This window comes from Chlorocebus sabaeus, chromosome 11 (assembly GCF_047675955.1).
Source record: "Chlorocebus sabaeus isolate Y175 chromosome 11, mChlSab1.0.hap1, whole genome shotgun sequence".
In the NCBI taxonomy this organism is placed as follows: domain Eukaryota; kingdom Metazoa; phylum Chordata; class Mammalia; order Primates; family Cercopithecidae; genus Chlorocebus; species Chlorocebus sabaeus.
The window spans coordinates 308,541-334,757 of record NC_132914.1 but is presented as its reverse complement, the minus strand read 5'-3'; the positions used below and the strand labels follow the sequence as shown (position 1 = coordinate 334,757).

Here is a 26,217-nt window from a genome sequence, read left to right as displayed (position 1 = left end):
CCACCTACAGCCCCTACCCAACAATTGATAGGCATCGTCCAGGAAGACGGTAACCCCACGGTACTCAGCCTATGAGGGGCCAGGGAAAGACCTGTGCACTAGGGGCTCAATGGCTTGTTGAAACTGTGCTGGGTGTGCCTGCTCATCAGACACCCGATTTTGCAAGACCGTCATTAAAAGTCTCACTTTCGCTGCTCTCCGGGTCTCTGAGTCCATTCTTTGGGTTTGGACAGGTGAGTTTGTTTCTCACAACCTGGTGGCCCATATGGGGATTTCCACGCCTGCACAGAGCGAGACTGCAGTTGAGAGGGGAGCTGTGTCCCACTTGACTGGTGTGGCCCACTCTGTCCGGATGTCTCGGCTCCCTGAAGAAGCCATACACAAACCCGAAACTGTTATTCAGGAGACAACTAAAGTGACACAGGCAGAAAAGCAGACACCGCGGCAACCAGGCAACCTCATCATGAGCCAAGGTAGGAAAACTGGACTGTAAGTACTGCTTGGTGGCTGTGCATTTTCCGAGGTCTTGGGGTGTGCGAGAAACCTCCAGTAAGGTGGGCTGAGTACACAGGGGTGTGTAAGAAACCTCCAATAAGGGAGGCTGAGTACACAGGGAAAAGCTCAGACACAGAGACTAACCAAAAATGGGAAACAAGAATTCTAGGCCTAGGGAACAGAGGAAAGAGTTCCCTTTAGTTCTTTAAGAGTTCCCTTTAGCCGAGAGGAAGGGCAGACCAGGGCAGCACTTGGGCTTCCAGAAGAATCTGGTGCTTCCACCACATTGACTTAGACAAGGCGGCCCCCCATTCTCTGGGCCCCAGCTTCCTGAACCATAGCATGAGCAGGTGCACTGTCTCATCCCCAAGGTCCTCTGCCAGGGATTCTGTAAGAAGGCATTCTGCATGGCCAGGGATGGGACCTGCTCACGGGGAGACCCGGGGCAATTAAGAAGCAAAACACAAGGCAGGTGGTGGGGTGCGAATGTTGACCCTCTGGTGAAATGCAGTGTTGGAGCAAAAGAGCACCCTCTGACATTCCCCCAAATAGTCTGTTGGGGAGAATGCTGCAGGTTTGAAGGGACAGTCCGCAAACCAGCGACAAGGAAAAGCAAAAGATGATAAAGTATTGTTTTATCTGGCCCCAAAAGCCCATTCGTCAACCTTTGGTCTTTTGGCCTAAGTTTGGCTCAGATGAGGATTGGGTGTGCCAAGCTTTAATCCTCTGTAAATAATAAAACTCCACCCTCACAAGACGATACAGGTTATGATCTTTGTTGGACTGGTGAATTAACCCCCATGTTCCCCTTAAAAAAGAAGAAAAAGAGCATAGTAAGAAGCCCTCGCCCAATGAAAAGCCCTGGGATCCCCTAACACGCTTGTCCCCCCATACATCACAGGAAGTACAGAACAGGGATATCAGGGGGCAACGGGAAAGTCAGAGGAAGAGGAATCTGCGGGTCGTGAAGAAGCTAAACCCAATGCTTCCTTAAATCCTTATTCAAACTTGAGGAAAGAATTAGAACAATGTAAGAAGGACATTGAGAATTTCCCTATTCCTTCCAAACAGCAGATGTCTAACAGGTACCCTCTTAGAGAAGTCCCTTTGGGACAGAGAGGAGTTGGGTTTGTAAGTGTGCCTCTAACAAGTACTGAGGTTCGGAATTTTAAAAAGAAAATGAGGCCACTCTGGGAAGACCCCCTCGGTGGAGCAGAGCAGCTAGATCAGTTTTTAGGACCCAATTTTTATACTTGGGCTAAGATAATGTCAATCACAAATATTCTGTTTCCTGGGGAAGAGAGGAGAATGATTATAACGGCAGCCATGACCATTTGGGAGAGACCCATTCTCCGGGTGAAGGAGTCCTGCCAGCCGAGCAGAAATTCCCAAATGCAAATCCCAGATGGGGTAACAATAACCTCAGAGATCAGGCCTAAATGCAGGACCCAAGGGGGGGATTAAAAAGTCCACTCTTAGAACACAAAATGTCTTGAAAGCATTCGAGATCCAACAATAAAAAGAGGAGACTCCCTCTGCGTTTCTGCAGAGGCTCAGGGATCAAATAAGAAAATACTTAGGATTAGGTCCAGAGGACCCAGTAGGGCAAGGCCTTTCAGAAGTTAATTTTGTGACAGAAGCTGGCCTGATATTACTAAGAAACTGCAGAAGATTGACGGGTGGAATAAAAAACCGATTAAGGAATTACTGAGGGAAGCTCAGAAGGTTTTTGTAAGAAGAAAGAAAAGATAAACTGGGAAGGGAGAAAGAGAAAACGTGAAAAAGAAAATTGGAAAGAGAAAGGGGAGCAAATGGCAAATGTAGAGGGCCAGAGAGAGAAAGAGTTAAGCTGCCGACCCTGAAGGCAAGGGAGAGCCGGCCACACAACTGTGTGTGGAAGTTGGCTGCTGAAAGCTGTTGATAAAAGTTGTTGCTGAATCTTTGTCGTTTCGGCAGAGCTGTCCATCTTTGCAGACTGTCAGGGGGCCAGGGCCCGGCATGGTTTAGCTTGTGCCCAGAGAGAGAAAGAGGAAGAAACTAAGTGTGAGGGAAAAAGGAAACGGGATGATAGAGATAGAGAAAAAAGAAAATGAGCGAGAGCGAGAGACCAGAAAAGACAGAGATCAAAGGGAGACACCAAAGTTGAGACTGGGGAGAAAAATAAAGCAAAAGGAAGAAAGAGTACCAGAGGAAGTGAGAGTATGTGGAGAGGTTGGCAGAGCTGGGGGAAGGTTCTAGAGGCTCGAGCAACAAGGACGTGCAGGGGAAACGGTGTGGTGCAGCCACTGAGGAGGGACAGGGCCCGGGAACTGGGGGGTGCAAGTGAGAAAGGGATGGGGAGGGGAGTTTAGGATCAGGCTGCTTGAGGAGTAGCGGGTTGCCTGTGGCAAAGACTAGATGGCTGTTTGTCGGAGGCAGTAGACGGGATCCAGGTTATGGAAGCGTAAATGGATGAGATGACCATCACAGTCTGTTGCTGTTTTACTGAGAGGCTGTAAGTCCACCAGGGGCAGCCGTCAGCAAGGCTGCAGAAGGGCTAGGGAGCTGCATAAAGAAGATCCGAACTAGGGTTGTAAACTCAAAGGACAACAGGGCCAGCAAACGGTGAGAAGGAGGGCTGCAGGGCTGGACGCGGACTGTGGCTAACTGAAGAGGGCACACCTCTGCAGAGGGGCCGCAGCTGCTCGGCTGTTCTTACAGTGCTGGCCCTGTGTTGCCAGGTTGTCTGCTTTGTCAGAGACCAGAATTCTGAGTTTTTATGTGAAATAGGATTTTTAAATGCTGGTGATCAGTTAAAAAAGCTTAATAACCCAATACAGGTGAAAGAAAATGCTGGTTTGCAATCCCTGAAGTAGAGAGAGCTCGTGCTGGGGAGAAGTCCCCCAGGAGGCTTTGAGCAGCGGTGTATAAAAGTTCTGTTTCCCAGAGCTGGTCTGGGCCAGGGGGCGATCCTTGCAGCTGAGGAGGAGGAAAAGCCACTGGGTCCCCTCCCAGAGCGGGACAAACCCTTTGCAGTTGCTGGGTCACCAGCGGGGTGGCGTGGAATACAAACAGTGCAGCTCCCAGCCTGCCAGGGAGATGGATGGTGCCTTCAAAGCAAAGAAGGAGCCAGGGATGCCTGTGCTGATGAGAGCTGCCCATCAGGGAAGGCGCCATAGGCTGGCAGCTCTTCAAACCAGCAGCTCTCGTCCAGAGCCAGACCCAGCAGAGCCCAGTCAAAGGCACCCTGAAAGGCCAGCTGGTCAGTCCCTTGCCTCCTCAAGTTCCTCCTGAGGTCAGTGGGCCCTGGAGAGGTGCCTAAACGAACTCCAGCCAGTTTCTTAGCGAAATGAGAGGAGAAGAAGAAGGTATCAGACCAAAAAGAAATTCCACTGAATTTCTTTACTACTTGATGGAATGAGGCTGTTTGTGGATGGGCCATCCCGAGTGATAGATGGTAAAAGACACAATGTCTAGGCTGTCATTGATGGAAACAAACAAACCTTATGAGAAAAAGGTAGATTACCCAATAACTGGTCGGCCCAAACCTGTGAATTATACGCTCTTAACCAAGTCCTGAAGCTCATGTATATGCTAATTCCCGATACGCCTATGGAGTAGTACACACCTTTGGAAAGATCTGGACAAAGTGGGGCCTAATAAATAGCAGGTGGAAATAATTGGTATACGGGAAACTGGTCAAACAAATCTTAAAAAGCCTCCTGCTTCCAGCAGAGGCAGCCATAGTTCATGTAAACAGCCATCAGAAAGGAAACACTACAGACGCTGCAGGGAACAGGCTTGTAGACAAAGCTGCTAAGCAAGCCTCCCTGGAGGAAGAAGTTAAACTCTTTGGCCTAATCCCAGACATCCCTAAGGTGGTATTAAAACCCCAGTTTTCTAAAGAGGAGGAGGAAGAGCTGCGCAAGACAGGGCCAAACTGAGAATGGGAGGTGCGTGCTCCCTGACAGGACCGAAATGATAAGCAAACTCATAAGGACAGAACTGATATCCACACCCCGTAAGGGAAGTCACTGGGGTCTCCAGGCCATGTGTGATGCAATACCTAAGAATTATGGGTGTACCGGGATTTATACCCTTGTTAAACAAGTGTGTGGGTGTTATGTGACCTGTCAGAGAATAAACAAAAAGGTGGTTAGAAAACAGACTACCGGACGGAGACCTCCTGGGTTAAGGCCATTTCAAAACATTCAAGTAGATTTTACAGAAATGTCCAAAACAGGGAGAGTAAAGTATCTGCTGGTAATGGTGGACCACCTCTCCAGGGTGGAGGCCTTCCCCTCCCAGCTGCCACTGCCGGAGATGTGGTCAAAATAATCTTAGAACAAATTATACCCAGATTTGGCCTGGTAGAAAATATTGATTCAGACAACGGGAGCCACTTTAACTGGAGGGCGCTAAGGGGAATCATGGAAAGTTTCCCTGCTGGAGGCAGAAACGCTCCAGTCCTTCCTCACAGGCAGCTGTCCTTCCTGTTTTGCTTTTTTAATCAAAACAAAAGAAATCTCTAAAAACCTCCTTTCTTTTTTTTTTTTTTTTTTTTTTGAGATGGAGTCTCGCTGTGTCGCCCAGGCTGGAGTGCAGTGGCCGGATCTCAGCTCACTGCAAGCTCCGCCTCCTGGGTTTTTACGCCATTCTCCTGCCTCAGCCTACAGGCGCCCGCCACCTCGCCCAGCTAGTTTTTTTTTGTATTTTTAGTAGAGACGGGGTTTCACCGTGTTAGCCAGGATGGTCTCGATCTCCTGACCTCGTGATCCGCCCGTCTCGGCCTCCCAAAGCGCTGGGATTATAGGCTTGAGCCACCGCGCCCAGCCAAAACCTCCTTTCTTAAGCCATTCCATGGTTGCTTGAAGGCAGTAAAAAGTTTTAAGAATGCCATATCTGATCAAATCACTCTTGCTATAGATTATTTCCTCATTTTTGGTTTGATGAAACAAATTAAAAACCCTTTTTGTCATACATCAGGTACAAAATCATTTTTATGGTCATGTAATCGGGCAAAAGATAAGTGAATAGACAAAGACTTTTCAGAAGAGAAAATAAAACAAAAGCACAGGAAATAGTGGGATTAGAAAAATCTCTACTCCTACAGAGGTTACTCTCCCTGGGAGTGAGAAAAGGAGATCCAAAAAGATTCCAGCAAGAAGCTTCCAGTAAATGAAACAAAAACACATTTCCCAGGAAACTGGATAAAACTGCATTACTGAATACCCTGAGCTAGAGAAAGCTTAGATGTTCCTCGTGGCATCTTTCACTTGTTCTGGAAGTATTATCTTTAGTTAGGTGTATTTCATTGTTGTTGTTGCTGTTTCTGTCCCTAAAAATATTCTCCGGGCCACTCCTCTCTTCAGTTTGGTTGCTCTGGTGCATTTACCTGATGTCACCTGGAGCCCACACTCAGCCTCAAGAGGCAGGGCAAAGGGGCAGGGAAGAGAGGCCAGGCCTTTTGAGGCCCTGAACAATAACCTATGCGCTCTCAGTCACCCACTGGCTGTGGCTGGGGACGTGGGAAGCAGCTGTTCACCTCCCTGCCTCACCTTCACTTCCCATAGTTGACAACACCTGCCTCCTGCCCTGGTGGTTACAGGTGAAACTGACAAGCACCTGGTTCAAAACCTAGCTCTGCTCTTCACCAGCTACATGGCCCCTGGTCAAGGCATTTGTTGTCTCTGATGCTCAGTTTCCTTGGCTGTAAAATGGGAATAATATTTCACCAGCTTCTATTAGGGGTTAAACAAGATAATTCTTGCATAGCACATAGCAAGCACTCAGGACATGGTGGCTAGTATTTGCTTCCTCTCCCTCATGGGTGGGAGACACAAAACAGACACAGAGGTAGCAGGACCCCTCCTCCAATCATCTCTAAACATGCTGCTGACAACAAGTGGTGTGCCTTAATGAGCAGCTCTTTGCAGGCCGCCCAGCACAGCATCACCGACAGGTTTCCCAAGCACCCTCTGGCGACAGCCTAGGTCACATGAAGGGGCCAGTCTCAGAGGATGGCTCAAGGCCTCAAGGCCTGGCAGGGAAAATTACAAAAGGAAATTGGCCTGGGCAAATAGTTGACTCCGAACGGGAGTTTCACATCCCAGCTGAGGAGAGTCCTCTGAACAGAAAGTCAAAAGTCAATGACAAGACAAAACCTTCCTAATACTCTCTGGGATATTTTAATACCACGCCGCCCCCCCCGCCCAAAGTCTCAAAGTACTTTGACCTCTATTTTGTTTTTTACGCCTCCTGAACCTGGCGAGGAAGACACAAATGGGACAAAAATGCACAGGGTGGTAACGTGACAGGTCACACAGTTCCTTAGGGCACATTCCTGTAGCTCCAGGTCGGAATTCGGCCATCTTCCTGGGCATGGAGCCCAGGCCGGCTGGATTCTGCTCTAACTACACAGCTCCTCAGCCACCCATGAGCACACCTGCTCTCAAAGCCCAAACCACAGGAGCAAGCCCCCTCTCCCCAGGATGCTCCTCTGTGCAGGTGCGCTCCATCCCGCCCCAGAGCCCAGTCTTCAAACCCAGGATTCCCGCCCCCCACCTTGCCCCGCCAGCAGGCAAGATGCTTCCACCACTTCAGGGGACCTGTGAGGATTTTCACCCCATCTCAACCTCTCCAAAGTCCTCTCCCAACCAACCAGTGAACCCTGAAGGTGACAAAGAAAACTTCCCTTAACCTCCCCTGCCGCCATGGCCTTCCCGGGCGGGAGGCAGAGACCCGGGGCTTGGGGCCAGGCAGGCAGGGTGGGCCTGCCCCACAGGGCCTCTGGGGGAAGCCCAGGGCTTTTCTGCCCTTTTCTAGGGAAAGAGGACGCAGCTGTACCGCCCGACCGACCCACGCTGCCACCCTAAGCCACCAGTGGGTGCCGGTTTCTCAGCAGCCTGGATGCCACTCCTGGAGCAGGCACGTGAGGCCGCGGCGCCCCAGCCCAGCTGTTTGAAGACTAAACTGTATCGATTGAGAATTTAATTGCTCCGTAATCGCTGGGTAAACACTGGCTGGTCCATTGATCATGCTTCAGGCCCCATCACAGCCGATAGAAAGAGGCAGGAGAGGCGGAGATGCTCCAGCTATGCTAATGCAGGGCTCTCCCCGCAGCGTTCTCGGAAGGGCGCCCCTTCCTCCAGGGTACCCCACGTGGAGGCCTCGGCAGAGCCCCTGCCGTGCTGCTGCCTAGCGGCGACGACGAGAGCCACGTGGGCCACCAGGGCGGGTGGCCCGGGAGGGACTGGTTAGGGTAGGAGCCCCTGTAAAGGGGCGCACGCAGTACGCCTCGCCCAAGTGGGAAATGCAGATTACAAAATCTTTTTTCTTTTTTTCTTTTTTTTTGATTGGCGTGGGGAGGATGTAAAACCCAACGCAGAGAAAAATAAAACATTGGGAGGCTGCACACTAAAATACTAACATCAGTTAATTCTACACGATGAAGTCCCATTTATATTTTCTTCTTTATATTTTGTATTTTCCACATTTCCAACAACTAGCATGTATGACTTATAATCAGAGAAAATACATGTTATTTAAGATCCAGTGAAATGGCTGGGAGGATTTCTCTTGAGCGCTTAAAAAAAATTCTAGCAGCAACTCTGTGAAAAGAGGTTGTGTGTTGGAGTTGGACCTGGGTTCACTGTCCAGTTCCAGAAATAATTAGCAGTGGTCTCTCGGTCAAGATACCTAACTTCTCTCCATCCTGGATTCCTTATCTGTAAATGGGAATAACACCTATCTAACAGAATTACGTGAGATAAAAATATCAAGAGTGCCCAGCACCATGTCCCTGGCACGTTCAATAAATGATATGCTCAATATGTCTTCCATCTTGGAGTAAGGATGGGGTGGTTGAAAAGGAAGAAGCAAGGACCAGCAGTGAGTCAGTTCAGTTAGCAGAGGCTCAGAGTGCCCCTTAGACCCCTACCCAGATCCCTTCTTCCTCTGGAGGCCTAGGGGTTGTTCTGTTTCCTGCCTACCACCTCCCCTCCTGAGCCCCGCCTCCCCTCCTGAGCCCCACCTCCCCCTCCCAAACTCCACCTCCCCTCCTTAGCCCCGCCTCCCCCTCCTGAGCCCCGCTTCCCCCTCCTGAGCCCCGCCTCCCCCCTGAGCCCTGCCTCCCCTCCTGAGCCCCGCCTCCCCTCCTGAGCCCCGCCTCCCCCTCCCAAACTCCACCTCCCCTCCTTAGCCCCGCCTCCCCCTCCTGAGCCCCGCTTCCCCCTCCTGAGCCCCGCCTCCCCCCTGAGCCCTGCCTCCCCTCCTGAGCCCCGCCTCCCCTCCTGAGCCCCGCCTCCCCCTCCTGAACTCCGCCTCTCCCTCCTGAGCCCTGCCTTCCCCTCCTGAACTCCACCTGTCCTTCCTGAGCCCCGCCTCCCCTCCTGAGCCCCGCCTCCCCCTCCCAAACTCCACCTCTTTCCTGAGCCCCGCCTCCCCTCCTTAGCCCCGCCTCCCCCTCCTGAACTCCACTTCTCCCTCCTGAGCCCCGCCTCCCCCTCCTGAACTCCGCCTCCCCCTCCTGAGCCCCGCCTCCCCTCCTAAGCCCCGCCTCTCCCTCCTGAACTCTGCCTCCCCGCCTGAGCCCCGCCTCCCCCGCCCCCAGCCTGCCTCCCCTCCTAAGCCCCGCTTCCCTGTCCTTAACTCCACCTCCCCTCCTAAGGGCACCTCCCCATCCTGAGCCCCGCCTCCCCCTCCTAAGCCCCGCCTCCCCTCCTGAGCCCCGCCTCCCCCTCCTAAGCCCCGCCTCCCCTCCTGAGCCCCGCCTCCCCCTCCTGAACTCCACCTCCCCCTCCTGAACCCCGCCTCCCCTTCCTGAGCCCCGCCTCCCCCTCCTGAGCCCCGCCTCCCCCTCCTGAGCCCTGCCTCCCCTCCTGAGCCCCGCCTCCCCCTCCTGAACTCCACCTCCCCCTCCTGAACCCCGCCTCCCCCTCCTGAGCCCCGCCTCCCCCTCCTGAGCCCTGCCTCCCCTCCTGAGCCCCGCCTCTGCTGCCTGAGCCCCGCCTCCCCGCCTGAGCCTGCCTCCCCATCCTGAGCCTGCCTCCCCTCCTGAGCCCCGCCTCCCCGTCCTTAACTCCACCTCCCCTCCTAAGCGCACCTCCCCCTCCTGAGCCCCACCTCCCCTTCCTGAGCCCACCTCCCCTTCTTAAGCTCTCCTCCCTTTCTTGAGCCCTCCTCTCCCTCCTGAACCCAGCCTCCTTCTCCTGAGCCCCACCCTCTCCCACAGCCGCCTCCTCCCATTACTCTAATAGAAGCCCATCTTCCTCATCTTGGCCCCGTTATCACCCTTGAGACAAACGGGCTCTATGCTGGGAGGCAGCTGGCCAGCTACTGGGCCATTGTTCTGAATGTCGCTGAGAGCCTGAAAGGGAAGGGAGCCCGCAGGATGGAAAGTAGGGCTGCAATTACTGGCCTATTCAGCGCCCCAGAATAAAGCCCTGTCATTAGCTGGCAGCAGGGAGGCGGTCGGTAGGGGCAAAGACCAGGGGGCGATCTTTTCTGGGGAGAAAGAGCCTGGCACGCAGTTACTGCTCCCTGGCTGGCTGCTGGGAGGAGACACCACCCCCAGCTCCCACCTGAGGGCCTCATTACCCTGGCAGACACAGATTGCCTTCCTAGGGGGGTGTGGGGAACCAGGGCAGAGCAGAACCCATAGTAACTCTATCTGGTCATCCAGCTTCGCAGGGCTTTGCCAGCCCCATAGCTGCTCCACTGTACCCCAGATTGCTGACGCCCACCCTTCAGCCTCCCTTTGCAGACACCCACACTTCCAGATGTGCTCAATTTCAGGGGTTCCTGCTCCTGGGAGAACCACTCCCCGTCAGGCTCCCAGCCCCAAGGCAGTTTCCCTGACACCAGCCCCCAGCTGCTCCTCTGCAGGTGGCTGGGGAAGGAAGGCTGTCCTGGCCTCGGTCGGGCTGAGGCTTCTCTGCCTCTTCGGGGGGGTGAGGCTCTCTTCTGGCCCTGGGTCTTTCGGGGAGGGAGCCAACTTTCCTCTGGGCTGAGCAGCATCTCTACATCTCTGATCAGCCAGAGGAGCAGCCACTGCAGTGCCCCAGGGAGGGCACCTGCTCAGCCCTGGAGCTGGAGTGGGGGCCGGCCTTAGCCAGACTGCAGAGGAGGATGGCAAGGGAGATCCTGTGGCTGGCTGAGTCCGCACACCACAGGCCCTGACACCTGATTCACTGACTTTGGATTCCTTACTGGGGTCTCCTAGAGAGGCCAACGGCTGATCCTAGAAATCCTCAGGAGGCCATGATTCCTACTGGCTGAGCTAGTGGGAAACCAGACTGACAGGGAAGAAGCCAGACTGACAGGGGAAGAGCCAGACTGATGGAGGAGGAGCCTGGCTTGTCTCAGAGCTCGAGCCCATACCAGATCTCCTGAGAGGGCTGTGTGACCTACCCACCTGTGCCAGCCCCACAGGCTGGCCTCTGACTGTGACACATTCCACTAGAGGAGCTTGCTGGGAAGTTGTGGCTGTGCTCTGGAGGTGGGACAGCTGGACTAAGGGAAGGGATGAGGTTTGGTGAAGGAATCATTGATAGGGTTGGGAGCAGGGATGCTGAGAGTCTGATCAGGGAAAACTTTATCTTAGGATAGAATTCCCCCAAGAAGCCAAGAGCAAACACATACACTGTTGGGCTGTCCAGAAAACATCCAGAGGGACTCCTCTCAGAGAGGCCAAGAAAGCCACATCAGACAGCGAGACAGACAGACAAAAGCAGGCTCTAGGAAACTACAAATCAGACAGACAGACAGGACAACGTGGAGTAACTGGGAACTAGAGACAGACAGCAGCTGAAGCCCTGGACCATCTTGGGGGGCAAGCCTCCTGTCCCCACCCAGGGGGAGGGCCCGCATAGGCAGGGTGTATGGGCCCCTCCATGAACCAACATTCAAGAGAATCAAGAGAATCTCCCACCTCCCACACTCCCTTCCCAGAGCATCCCCCATCCCCAACCTCAAAGCCCACACCTCCCAGGGGAAGGTGAACAACAAACCTCTTGGAAACTAAGATCATGGGTTTCCTATCATCCACCTCAAACCCTGGAAAATAACCCTAGTCCCTTGGAGCCCCAGCCCCTTGAGAGGGCAGCACCCCTCCCCTGCCCCACATCTACCTACGTTCTGGCGTGCTGCTTGGGCTGCCTCTCTCCCACGCCTTCCCACCTGGAGCTAGGGCTGCAGGTGGGCACCACACAGGCAGCAGGGGAGTGCTGGTGCGTAAGCGAGCATGCAGGCTGAGAGTGGATGGGAGGAGAGACCACAGGAAACCCAAGGGACCGTCTCTGTTGCCCGCCCCTGCCAGGCCTGGGCTTCTCAGGGGCGTGTTCTCCATCCTCACTGAGGCCTGGGGCTTGGTTAGTATCAATAAAGTGCTTACTGAACTGAGTTGAACTGATGGAGCTGGAGGCAGGCCAGACAGTTTTTCTCTCTTCTCCCCCCACCAAGGAAGGCAGTTTCTAGGACGGAGACTCGGGCCATGTGTCTGAACAGTGAGGGCTCATGGGAAGGGGCCAGGGCAGTCAGGGTCTTCCCCTACAGCGTCCTGGTGTCTTCCACATCTCCACGCTCTCCTCTTTCCTTCCCCCTCCACCGTTCCATTCTCCCATTTCTCTTCTTCATTCTAATTTCCAGGTGAGCAGTTTTCCTTTTGAGGGTTTCCTAATGTCCCACTGCGTGGGGAACTTCTCAAGGGTCCAAGTTGGCCTTATGTCCCCAGGCCTGGCCCAAAACTTGTCACAGAGGACACCGAAAACAGCCTCCCATCTTCAACATGGTTGGCTTCAGTAACTCCCATCCCTCCCTCAGCCCTGGATTGAAGGACCCCTAGGCTGTGTGGCCTCTCTCAGAGTCCTCCTCAGAGCCCCGCCTCTGACCTCTGCCGACTCCCCTGTAAGGGAAAATGAACAGCAATGCCTTTCATGGGGTGGTTGTCCGTGCCCCAAGGTCACTAGCCAGCACTTCTGATCACTGTCTAGTTATTTTCCAGAGGATAAAGGGCGAAAGATCACAGAATCTTCGGATCTTAAACCTGAAAATGGTGAGCATGAGAAGTCCGATGCCCTAAGCTTCCCGTGGCTGTGCTGGTCCTCGCTCTGTGACTGTGGACAAGTCTCTGGCTCCTCTGACCCTTACTCTCCTCTCATCCTCCAGGGACAAGAAGACCTGCCCAGTCTGGCCGCACTGCGCAGCTCAGAGGCTCGATGGGATGATAGGTGAATGCCACTTTTGAGACAGACCAAACCCTTCACTATCCAGATGAGGAAACTGAGGCCCAGGGGAGTGGAGTAACTTGCCCAAATTAACTCCATAATAGGAGATTGACAGACTGGGCAAATTTCAGGCCAGAATCCAAATGGAGTACAGAACAAGTCAAGAAAAGAGAAATGTGCAGAATGGAGACAGACAAACTGGTGGAAAAGAGAAAAGAGTGAGAGAGGCTGACAGAACATACAGATCGGGGGCGGGCGGGGAGCACAACATGGGCACAGAAGAGGAGAAACCACAAACACAAGGGCAGAGAGACAGAAGCAAATGCAGAGGGAGAAGGCTGATCCCAGGACGGAGAGGGAGCACCAGGAAGGGGGACAGGGAGGCAGAGGGCAGGAGGAGAACCCAGGAAAAAACAGAGGAGAAAGCTTAGGACTGTGGCTCTAAAACCTGACTCCTCAACACTCCCACGCCATCCCAAGGCTGTCAACGAATGTAGCCAGGGCTGAGAGATCCTGAAAATTAAAGACAGGCACCTGGGCTGACTGGAAGAAGAGAAACCAGAAAGAAAAGTATAAATCCTTGATGTAAGACGAAGGCTGGGCACTATGCATGGGCTGAGCGCACACCACTGTGTGCCAGGCACCCTCCCATGTGAGAGACGTGAATATCCCCGATCAAACCAATTTTCCTGGCTACTTATGAAAATTAGATTTTACATGGGCTGTTCAGAAGAAAGGAGCACACGTTTGGGGTGTGATCGCTGGGGCATAATGACCTTAAACGTTGGGAATGGCTCATTTGGGGTCCAGAGGAAACAGAGAGAAACTGAAGTCTGAGGAAGGAGGTGAAAGCAAACAAATTACCCCACATGAGACTCATGAGGAGGAGGCCCAGTAGCTAGTGCAGTGGTATGTGCTTTGTTGCAACAGGAAGGAAGGTGGGGGTGCAGAATGGAGGAAGGGCCACAGTTCCCACCTGTGGGAGGCCAGGTCGGAGCAGGCCGGCTTCTGCTCGGCGTCGGCGGCTGGGCAGCAGAACTGGTGCAGCACGGTCTCATTCCTGCGGGCAGAGCAGAGGGAGATCAGAGCGCCTGACACAGGCTGGGTCCCCACCCTGCCTGATACTAAAGCATTTCTGCCCTGAAACCCTGCTGCCCCTATCCCTGCCCTTTCGAGCCCCTGCGTAAAAATCAGGCAGCCAACCGCTGCCCCGGGCAAGAGTGCAGCATTGATTCTCTGTCCATCAGAGTCCTCTTCAACCACCCACTAGGCTCAACTCAAATGCCACCTCCTGTGTGAAGCCTCCTTGGCCTCCCTGGCAACTCACCCTTCCCACTTCCGCAGGCCTCCCTGCAGAGGCGCTCTCACGTGCACGTACCAAACGTCCTGCTCTGTTCTCATAGTTTGCTTTTTATGGCCCTGTTCTCCACCACGGTCCTGCAAGGTAGAACTAAGTCTGTTTCTCTAGGCTGCACAGAATTGCACGCAGTGAATACTTTTAAGCTGATCATATACAAAGTTACAAAATATTCATACAGGGACTTTAGTGCTACCAGCTAAACATCCAAGGAGTGGTGCTTGATGAGGCACTTGGTGTAGATGAAAAAGTCAACCCGGGAGGCAGGGATCTGGGTTCTAGTCCCAGTCCTACAGTTAGCCAGCTGTGTCATACGTGGCTCACCTTTTCTGGGCTTCAGCTGACTTACTAATGAAATAAGGGAGTTGAACTAGCGAAGTGGTTCTCAGCCCTAGCTGCATATTAGAATCACGAGGAGATTTTTAAAACAGTTTATGCCTGGGCCCTTCCCTTCTCCCCAAGGACTCTGATTTCCGTGGTCTGGCATGAGTCCAGGGCACCAGGACTTTTTTAACAAACTCCCAGGTGATTCTAAAGGCAGCCAGGATTGAGAGGCACCAGACTAGAGGATTTCCAAGGTCCCTTCCACCTCTAAAATGCTGTGATTCCAATATCCACTTTGAGCCAACCTGGGATTCAGTATTGAAATTACTTTTGGATAAACATACACCAAGCCATTGCCTTCTCTTCCTTAATAAGCAGTTGCTGTCCTGGGCCTTATTGAGTCAGAGAATGTCAAACTTGGAAGGGCCCCCAGAGATCATCTGAAAGGGATTTTCAAAATTCTTTCAGCTTCAGAACACTTTGTCCAAACCAAATCTTTACTGGAAGCCTATTTTGTAAAACAACAAAAGTAGAATATCGCCATGGCTGGGGGAGGGGCATCTGCACCACCTCCCAGACCTCCTAGCCCCGAACGTGGTAGCCACTTCCCAGGCACCTGTTGGGGGCCCACTGGGTCTGAGGGTGTAGACAGGAAATGCTGAATTTGGCTATCTGCATGGAAGAACACTGGAGCCTATCTTAATTTTTGTTTGTCTGTTTAGAGACAGGGCTTTGCTTTGTTGCCCAGGCTGGAGTGCAGTGGTGTGATCATAGCTCAGTGTAACCTTGGCCTTCTGGGCTCAAGTAATCCTCCTGTCTCAGCTACAGCCATGTGCCACCAGGCTCAGCTAATTTTAAAAAATCTCGCAGAGACAGAGGTCTCACTATGTTGCCCAGCCTGGTCTCGAACTCCCGGCCTCAGGCAATCCTCCCGTCTTGGCCTCCTAAAGCACTGGGATTACTGGCATGAGCCATCACACCTGTCTGAGCCAACCTTTAATTTGACAAAAAATAAATTCCAGAAAGGTTATATGTTTAAATGAGAGAAATTAAACGGAAAAAAAAATCAGAAGGAAGCTTAGGAATATAGCTCATGTGTTGAGGAGATTTTAAAAACAAAATGGGAAACTGAAAAGTCATTAAAAAATGATAAACATGTCTGACTACATAAAATGAAGAAAAAAATCTGTATGAAAACAAATACCCTAATAAGTCAAAACACAAATGATAGACTAGAAAAATATATGTGCAAAATGTTGACAGAAGGCAAGTTAACACTCTGCACTGAGTTCCAGCACGTCCATAGTGCAAAGACAAACCCAGCAGGAAAAACAGCCAGAGGATAGGAGCAGCAGTTGACAGAACGGGAAACCCAAACAGCCCACAAATACGGTTTACATCTCTGCTATTCTGCCTCACAAACTCAAATCAAGACCAAATTCATACCAATGGAAAGACGCTTACTAGTAAATAGGAAAATGCAAATGAAAGTCATGCCGCGATGCCATTTCTCATCCAGCAGACTGGCTGGCACACATTAAAAAGACTGCTCACTGTGAGTGCTGGAGAGGATGTGGAGAGAGGGGTGCCTTGACCCACTGTCTGTGTAGATGTGAATTACGAAATGTTTATGGAAATGTAAACCAAAAACAAAATTCTAAGCCCCCCAGTTGACTTGAGGAAAGAGAGAGACCCTCTCATATTGTTTTATATTGTTTTATACTCAGTACCTGTTTTAAGAAAAAAACAATGAAGTAAAACCAAAGACAGGCAGCCCGGAACGAGGCCTGGGTCTGCCTGGCCTAAACCCAGTAGTTAAAAATCAGCTCATGACTTAGAAACCCACGTTCCTGACATTGTATAGAAGAACACTGTGAAACTCCCGGCCCTGTTCTGTTTCTCTCTGACCACCGGTGCAGGCAGCCCGTCACATACCCGCTGCTCGCTCAAATCAATCACGACCCTTTCCTGTGAGATCTTTCGTGTTGTGAGCCCTTCAAAAGGCCAGAAATTGTGCACTCAGGGAGCTCAGATTTTAAAGCCCTTCCTTCTACAACTCGGTGTCTGAGAGGTTTTGTCTGCGGCCCGTCCTGCTGCAGACTGAATGGACTCCCTTCTCAGCCAAGGGCATTCCAAAGAAACCTAGTTCAGGCCATGATGGGAAGTAGGCGTAGGACATGCCTCCTTATCCCCTCCTCCCTTAGGAATTCAGGCACAGCTGGCCAGCATTAGCATTTAACAAAAAACATTAAAACAGTCTTAACAGAGCTCTGAAGAGTGACGAAACAGACTCTTTGTAGCAATGAGACAAAATCTGTAGCAAATTCCAACCTGACTCTAGTACAGCATCATATGACCGATAGCAGGCCCTGAAAGAAACTGAACTATTTTACAGCAAAATACATTTCTTTTATATATTGGCCTCGCAAATATGTCTCAGAAATGGCCCTGGAAAGCTGTCTATTGTGGGGAAAATCTACATTCTGTAGAGAATCCTCTTCCTATTCCAGGTCTTTTCCCTGATCCAGGAGAAAATCAGTTAAGAGTCTAGCACCTTTTTAAGTCTGATAAGAAAAACTTACAATCTATTCTCTCTGAAGCCTGTACCTGGAGGCTTCATCTGCATAATAAGAACGTTGGTCTTCATACCGTCTCATTTTAACCCAGACACTCCCTTCTACTGAATCCACATCTTTCGATAATAACGACTCTTTCAACCAATTGTCAATCAGAAGATCTCTGAATCTGCCTATGGCCTGGAAGCTCCCACCATATTTCAAGTTGTCCCACCTTTCCAGATTGAACCAATGTACACCGTGGTTCACTCTCACTTACTTACTTACATAAGTCACTGATGTCTCATGTCCCCCTAAAACGTATAAAACAAAGCTGCAGCCCAACCACCTTGGGCACATGTTCTTAGGACCTCTTGAGACTGTGCCTCAGGACATGGTCACTCATATTTGGCTCAGAATAAACCTCTTCAAATGTTTTACAGAGTTTGACTCTTTTCTTCAACAGAAGCATTGTTTTTAGTGTGGTGGTGGGGAGGTGGGGGAAAAATGCAAACAGCTCAAGTCCTCATCAATCAGGAAATGGTTGAATAAACTGTAATACCTTCAACCATACCATGGAATTATGCCACCTATTAAAAAAGAACTGGTTAGCACTCTCTCCCGCAGTCTGGAGGGATTTCCACAGCATATTATTAAATGAGAAAAGCAAGTTGCAGAGAAATCTATAAAGAATGATCCCAATTTTATAAAATAAAAAATGACCTCTCTCACCAAATGCAAATTCTTTGCATGTATACTCTATTAATATATAAATGCAAACTAAACTATTAACACTGGCTACCTCAGCAGATGAGAGCAGGGGAAAAAGACAGAGGTAGGAAAAGGAAAAGTGATGCTTAGGGTAAAATGTTGACAGACAGTGTTAAGTATAAATTCCCATGTGTGATATTACCATAAATCCATTAAAACTCAATATCAAATTCCCATGTGTGATATTACCGTAAATCCATTAAAACTCAACATGAAATTCCCATGTGTGATATTACCGTAAATCCATTAAAACTCAATATCAAATTCCCATGTGTGATATTACCGTAAATCCATTAAAACTCAACATGAAATTCCCATGTGTGATATTACCGTAAATCCATTAAAACTCAATACGAAATTCCCATGTGTGATATTACCGTAAATCCATTAAAACTCAATATCAAATTCCCATGTGTGATATTACCGTAAATCCATTAAAACTCAACATGAAATTCCCATGTGTGATATTACCGTAAATCCATTAAAACTCAATATCAAATTCCCATGTGTGATATTACCGTAAATCCATTAAAACTCAACATGAAATTCCCATGTGTGATATTACCGTAAATCCATTAAAACTCAATATCAAATTCCCATGTGTGATATTACCGTAAATCCATTAAAACTCAACATGAAATTCCCATGTGTGATATTACCGTAAATCCATTAAAACTGAATGTGAACCTCAATAAGAGCTGGAAAATGTCAGAAACCAACACAAATATTGATGTCATTTCACAGAATAGATCATAGGCAATTTTCATCTTGGACTTCTGTTCATGTAATGTATTTTTTTGTTACAGATTATATACAATCAGTAGGTCATAGACTAATAATAGATGCAACAAATATAACTTTTTTAAAGGGCAATAAAGTAAATAATTGAATCTGGGCCCTCATTTTACAAATGAGAAAACTGAGGCTGAGTGGAGAAGGGACTTATCTGCAGTGGTTCCCTGGCCAAAATTCCGGGTCAGTCTTCCAGCCCAAGGTTCACTCCTGGGGCAGGTCAAAGACTAGAGAACTGTCTGAAACCTAAACATCTTTCAATAGCACCCAGGCTTCCTGGCCTGAAGAAAAGGGGAAAACGAATGAGGAGATGGAGCAGGAGCAAGAAGGGCCCAGAGCCCAGACAATGTGGGGCAGGTGGACCCAGGTGTGCAGTACAGTGGAGAGCCTACACCCCCAGTTCCAGGCCTCCAGCTGCTCCTGGGTCCAGGGCAGGTTTGGAATTCCTGACGAAAGCCATCAAGAGCATAGGCAAAGAGGCATGGCTTGTTCACTACCCACAGCGCTGACACTTCAGGAAGGAAAGCTCACCCACATGGTCATAGGCTGGCACAGTGGTGCCTGGGGGACTGCTCTGATCCTGCCTCTGTTTCCCAGAGGCTTCCTCCCAAGGTTGGGAGCCACTCCTCTGTCAGACACTGAGGGCAGGCACCTGCTGGTTCTCCCAAGTCCCCAGACTCAGCTGCAGTGACACATGTGATAGGTAACTGAATGTCTTTCAGCAAGAAGGACCGTGTCCTTCAGCACCTTGGGCTTGGGCTGGCAGCGCTGTTGGGGCTTCTGCTGCCACTGGGGGACAGTTCAGCCAAGAGGGGAGCTTGTCTTCCAGTTCTGCCTCTGAGCTCCTCTTCCACCTCCTGCTCCTTGGGTCTCCTCAGCCTAGGCCAGAATGCTTCTTGTCTTCTTTCCGGGTTTAGCTCACGCTGAATTGTAAGTCCTGTCCTGCCTGCCTTTGACCAGCCTGGCCACTCACCCTGCCTAAGGTCATGGTCTAAGTTTCCTGACCTGGGCATGTTTTAGCTTAAGTTTCCTAAGGTCACACAGCTAGGTAGTAGGAAGCCTAAGCCCCAGGCAGGCGCCTGTCAAAGATCATACCCACCACTCTTCTTCAAAGGGCATTCATGTGCTCATTTACCAAGGCTGGGTAGGGAGTGCCTAGTGCCTAGATCAGGGCCTGCTATAATGATGGCACTCAATGCTTTAGTATGCAAAGAAGCATCACTGCAGTCCCTGCCTCGGGGAGTCCACCAGATAACAGAATGTCCTAGTCTGTTTGTGCTGCTCTAAGAGAATACCTGAGGCTGAATGACTTACAAAGAAAAGAGGTTTATTTGGCTCATGGTTCTGCAGGCTGAAGAAGAGGCATGGCTCCAGCATCTGCTTCTGGTGAGGCCTCAGGCTGCTTCCATTCATGGCAGAGGGGTAAGGGGAGCTAGTGTGTGCAGAGATGACATAGCAAGAGAGGAAGCAAAAGAGAGAGGGGAGGGAGGTGCCAGCTCTCAGGGGAACTAACAGGGCGAGAACTCACTCACCCCCAACTCCCCAGAGAGGGTGCTAACCTACTCATGAGGAAGCCACTTCCATGACCCAGATACCTCAAGTTAGGCCCCACCTCCAACTCTGGGACTGAATTTCCACATGAGGTTTGGAGGGGACAAACATTCAAACCATAGCGGAGAACATTCACATCAAGAAAGGCCCAAGCTCCTGTTTGGCTGTAGCTGGGAAGGAGCCACCCTGAGACTGTAGGTAGAGGGATCATGGCCTAGGTCATCCTCCGACGTTGCCCCCAAGCTTCTTCCTCAATCCTTAGTCTTCAGGCCACAGCCTTCCCGTCTTTCTCTGCCTTGCTCTCCTCCCACCCTCCCCGAAACACTGCCACCATAGCAGATGGACACGGGACACCAGGGGCTGGCAAGGTGAGCAGGGGACAGGAGGGGAGGGACAGGATCTCTTGGTGGCACCAACCTGAGGTTGTTGCCAGGATGTCCCATCAGAATCTGTCCACCTGGGAGGCAGGGACCGTGGGCACAACCTGCTTCTGTCCACAGAGTAAGGCTTTCTCACCTCAGGAGGGCTGGCTTGAGGTTCTGCCACCACCCTCACACCCCAGCGAAGCTTTTGGGGGTCCATGCCAGGTGCACCAGTTCTCCACAAGTGGGTCACAATCCCTGTGTGCATTCATTTAGGTCCCTTATCTCTCAAAGCCTCAGTTTTCTTGCCAGTAAAGCTAGGATAATAGTAGCTCCTGCACCTTGCAGGGCTTTTAGGAGAGCAAATACAACAGTGAAGGCGCATAATAAAGGCAAAGGCCACACGAAAGCACCTTTTATTCATTCACCTTCCTGACCCAGCCCTTTTATTTCATCTGTGCAAATGACAGAAAGAAAGGAAGTATTTCTTCCTCAGATAATGCTTCTTGCATCCTTGAATTCAACCCAGTGCTGCATTTTGTGAGCACCAAGAGGCAGAAAATGTCTCCTCAACACAGCAAGAACCAGCTGTTCTCAGAACCTGCTTCCCGGGGCTCCACACTCAACACGCTCAGCTCTCTGTACCTGATTCGTCACCAGGGCAGACGGTGGCATGCAGCGTCTCTGCATCCCTATTTCACTGTGGTGGAAACTGAGGCCTAGTGCAGGGTGAGACAGGGTCCCAGCAGGTTGAGCAAATCCCTAAGATGCGGGGCCTTTAGGGAGTGGGGCCAGGACCCATCGCTGCTGGCGAAATAAAGAAAGGAGAGAGGTCCCCATAGGCCCGAGTGCAATCACCACACTTGGGTGGGGGCAGCAGGGGGAACCATTCAAGTGCCTTAGGCCTTGGAACGATACAGCCCCCAATCTACCTCACAGCACGAGCCTGGGAGGGGCATTCTCAGAGCCCCCTGTGGCGCAGTCTGGGGGTATCAATCAGATTGTAGTTGTGGGAACCGCAGCCCAAGGCTGTGACCCTGGGAGTTCTGCGGCCGAAGGAAATTGACAATGGAAGGACCCCTATGAAAAAGGAAAATGGCCCATTCTCAGTCTTTGGCTTTTTCTCTTCCAAAAGCCAAGAACTGAGACTGGGCCATGTTCCTTGAGGGAAGCTTTCTTGAGGGAAGCTTACAGAATCCGAGCCAAAGGCTTCTTCCAGGGCCAATGGCTTGAAGCAGATTTCAGTCCCCTGCGGCTTTAGCCATCCCAAATCCCCCATATTGACAAGTACTGATGGGGAAGTTGGACTGCTGGATGGATGTGGTAAAACCTAAACATGAGGTAGTCTATGGGCCCAGAATGAGGTTTTTATCTGTTGGGTATCCCTGGTCGTGCTGTGAGGCTGGGCTGGGCAGGAGCTCACAGCACTCTGGGAATGAGACTGGAGCAGGGCAGCAGGCTGTGTTCCTTGGCCATCAAGGAGCAGCTGGCTCAGGGAATTCCAAGGCATCTCCCAAGCAAGATGGGAGTCAAAGTTCTGCACAGGAGGCAGCGTAGACCTGAAGGAAGAGGGGAAGCTAGGGGTCAGTCAGGAAAGAACCCTGTTTCTTTCTTTTCTTTTCTTTTTGAAACAGGATCTCACTCCATTGCCCCGTCTGGAGTGCAGTGGCACGATCTCAGCTCACTGCAACCTCCAACCTCCAACCTCCCAGGCTCAAGCAATCCTCCCAAGTAGCTGGGACCACAGGCATGTGCCACCACACCCAGATAATTTCTTTTTGACTTTTTTGTAGGGACAGGGTTTCATCATGTTGCCCAGGCTGGTCTCGAACTCCTGGGCTCCCGTGATCCATCCGCCTTGACCTCCCAAAGTGCTGTGATTACAGGCAAGAGCCACCGCGCTGGGTCTCCTTGTTTCTTAAAGAACCAGGAAGATGAGCGAGTAGCGCTGCCAGAGGAGCAACAGCCAGGGCCAGCTGGCCAGATGGGAAGGAGCATCAAGTGCGGCAAGGGGCTGAGAAAGTCGCAGCCAGAGCCAGGCTCACAGGATTACAGGAGGCTGTGCGCTCTCACTTCCCACATCTATATTTAGTTTGAGACTCAGGATTCCACTGCACGGCCATAAAAATAGTTGAGTGGTTTAGAAGAACTGATGAGGAGTGCAGTACCACAGTGGGAGAAGCAGGCGAGGGCTTGAGCAGGGGGGCTCCCAGCAGGAGAATAAAGGAGGCCAAGCCGGAAGCCCCAGGGGGCAACTCTGAAGGAGGATCACCCTCCCTTCACCACGCTGAGGACAGCAGACTGAATCCCCAGCCTTCAGAAGGAAACAGCTGGGGAACCTCTCTAAAGGAGCTGCCTTGAGCTCCAGGAAAAGGGAGAAATCATCAAACTGTTTCTGGTCACCTGCCCCATCCTGGTACCACTGTCACTACTGCTGGTGGGGCCTGAGGACTGCATTTCTTTTTTTCCACTTTCTCTTAATTTTCTCACCTCCTCCAAAGAGCCTTTTCTATTTAAACTTAATAAATAGGAAGAAAAGAAACCCTTATTGTTCAGAAATCTCTAATTCCTGGGGTGGGGAGGAGGAGGGGATAGCCAAGACAACTTTGAAAAACAAGAACAAGTTGTAGGACTTCACTGGGTGGTTTCAAGACTGAAAATAAAGCTACCAAAATTAAGACAGTGCAGTGGTGGCATAAGAATAGACATACAGATTGACTGAACAAAAAAAGAGAAGCTAGAAATAGATCCATACATATATCACCAATTGACCCTTGGTAAAATTACAAGGTCATTCAAAAAGGAATGATAAACTTTTTAACAGATAGTGCTGAAACAACTGGATATCCAGATGCAAAAAAAAAAAAAAAAAAAAAAAAAAAAGACTTCAATCCATGCCTTATACCATACATAAAAATTTAAAAAATAGATCATAGACTTAAAATAACAGATATAATCATAACACATCTCAAAGAAAATATAGAAGATAATATGTGGCTTTAGGATATGCAAAGATTTCTTACATAGGACCAGAAAGCACAAACCGTGAAATAAAAAGTTGCTAGGTTAGACTTCATCAAAATGAAAAAAGTACATCAATTTTTCTCTTTGTAAGATACTGTTAAGAAAAATGAAGAACTGCTACAAGTCAATAATAAAAAGACAAACAACCTGATAGGAAAATGTACAAGAGATTTGAACAGACACTTCTCCAAAGGAAATATACTAAGGACAAACAAGCACATGAAAAGATGTTCAACATCACTAGTCACTAGGGAACTGCCAATTAAAACCACAAGGAGATACTATTACACACCCACTAGAATGAATAAAATTTGTGTCTGACAAAACCAAGTGTTGACAAGGGTGTGGAGCACCTGGAACTCTCATACGCCTCTGAAAGGAAGGCAAAATAGTGCCACACTTTGGAAACCAGTCTTGCAGTTTCTTCTAAAGTTAAACATACATTTATCAGATGCCCTTCCAGTTGCATTCCTAGGTATTTACCCAAGATAAACAAAAAGTTATACTGATACAAAACTATTCATGTATGTAAAAAACCACCCAGAAGCAATGTAAATGTCCACTGACTGGCAAATGGATAAATAAATTGTGATATGTCCATACAATGTACTACTACTCAGCAATAAAAAGGAACAAGCTTAGTGATACATCAACCAACATGGATGAATTTCATAAACGCTGTATTAAATGAAGGAAGGTAGACACAAAAGACTCCATATTGTATGATTCCACTTATAGAATATTCTAGAAAAGGCACAACTATATTGACAGAAAGAGGTAAGTTTTAGCAATGCAGGAAGGAAGGGATTAACTGTAAAAGGGAACAAAGGATCACTTGGGTGATGAAAATGTTCTGTATCTTGATTGAGATAGCTGTTACACAAGTGTAATGTTTCAAAACTCATCAAGTTATACAGGTAAAATGGCTGACTTTTATTGTATCTAATTTTAGCTTAATCCAACTGATTTTTAAAAAGAAAAAGATCAAAATCTTTTCCTCTCCCTTCTCATTTCTTGCTACTTTATCAGGAGGTTTTAGAATAATTTCCTTTCTAATTTCCCTTCACCCATTGCCCCCAGATCACCTAATGATTAACCTCCTTCCAAGCAGCAGAAAAAGACACTATATTTTTCTTTCCTTTCAACTGCTAGATTGTATTTTCAGAGATTAAATGGTTCATCACTGAGCCAAAGAAGTCCAGGGGGCCAGAAACTGCAACAGTGAGAAAATCGAGGGTGGGGATGGTTGAATGGGGGAAATTTGGGACCTGGGTCTAAGGGCTGAGAGTCCTTAGAAAGTGTGATAGAAACAGTTTTGGGCTGGAGATGCAGACCCAGCCCCCACTCTATGCTCGCCTTTGGGAGGGTCAGGTCATGGTAAACAAGGCTCCTACACCTGCCTTATTTATTTTACTGAACTGTGGGGGATTCATATTCAAGTAAGACTTGAATATGAAACTACCTTGAGAGAAACATAATAAACCCTGCACAAATGCAAAATCTTATAATGAATATTACTGACATTATTAGTCTCTGCTACTGAGAAACTCAGCAACCACAATTCTCTTGCAAATAGAGCCCTACCAGGATGCCATCTTGACTTCCTTCTTTCTGGTGCCTGTTTTCTTCTCCAGGCCTGGGGGCTGTGGAGGCAGAGGTAGATTTCCTTTGCTCATGGGTGCAATCTACCACTGCACAGCCCTCCACAGAGAGCTTTGGGAAGATCTTAATAAGGCAAGCAATTACAGCTGTTCCAGAGGCCGGGGCAAAAGGCTATAGAAAACATTGGCCTGTTGGTACCCAGACCCAGGCTGGCCAACCAGGTTCAGTGTTCTGCCCCAAGCCCGCCAGAGGATGTCATCTCCACAGGGAGATTCTCTGCTGTCCCTTTGATTCTCTGCTCACTTTCCTTTGGGGGAGCTTTGAAGGTCTTCTGGTCCATGCCTCTGCCATCAAGGAAAAGAAGGATAACAGAGTCCTAGGGAAACAGTGACCTGCCCCTTTATTATTCAGTGAGGTTTTTCCTGAAAACACTCTGTCTGTTTTTCAGATGTTCATACAAAGAGTATGAATCTGGTCTTGCAGTGACTCCAAAGACCCCAGTGCCCCACCGGCTGCTGCAGGGACCAGATTAAGGTTAACAGGAAAATGGAGAAGGCAGAGCGTAGAACCTTCCATTCAACTAACACAGCTCTGATTTGGTTAGTTTTCTGTCTTAGGGATATCTGTTAGGTTTAATTTTGAAAAAAATAAGTTTCCTTTTTTAAGAAACAGTTGAGAAAAAACATCTTCTAACCCGAAGCCCTCCTCCTGCAGCTACTGAAGCCAGCTCTGCGGGTCCAGCGTGCCGGCCTCGGGGCTGCCTGCCCCTCCCTGCAAGGGACCCCCGGAGTCCTCCTTTCAGTGAAGCCTGCAGGAATCCCTCCTGAGGAATCCTACCTAACTGCACTTATACAACAGGACTTCTTTAAAGGACTGTATAAGGATGAAACGAGTTAAAACACTTCTAAAGCTCTTACAACAGAGCATGGCTTAACACATGGTAGATGTCATGAATGTGTCCTACTTCTGATGCCTTTGATCTCAAGGAAGAGGTGTTTACCTTCTCTCCAAGCCCTGTCGATCTTTATCCCCTTTCCTCCCCGACTGGTCTTCAATGTCACTATTTTCATAGGCCCTTTTTCTTCAGCATATAAACATGCTCAAATCTCTCATCCTAAAACCATGATTATTCCCTACAACTCTGCTCCCCTGGTTACAACTCTCTTTCTTTCTGCAGTCTT

At 49.7% G+C, this 26,217-nt stretch overlaps 1 protein-coding gene across 8 annotated transcripts in view; it reads right to left on the bottom strand.

Annotated features, from left to right (window-relative positions):
• The window catches only part of IQSEC3 (IQ motif and Sec7 domain ArfGEF 3), a 118,942-nt gene that overhangs the window by 71,335 nt on the left and 21,390 nt on the right, over positions 1-26,217 (bottom strand). For 7 of the 8 annotated variants that reach the window (XR_012094420.1, XM_007967076.3, XM_007967077.3 and 4 more), the window contains exon 2: positions 13,675-13,758. Coding sequence is in view for 7 of the 8 variants with exons in the window: in XM_007967076.3 (XP_007965267.3) it covers positions 13,675-13,758 (84 nt within the window). In the remaining variant the exon portion in view is untranslated. Of the gene's footprint in view, positions 1-13,674; positions 13,759-14,025; positions 14,128-26,217 lie in introns of those variants that run through there. The other variant, XM_037988423.2, reaches the window with a different exon arrangement.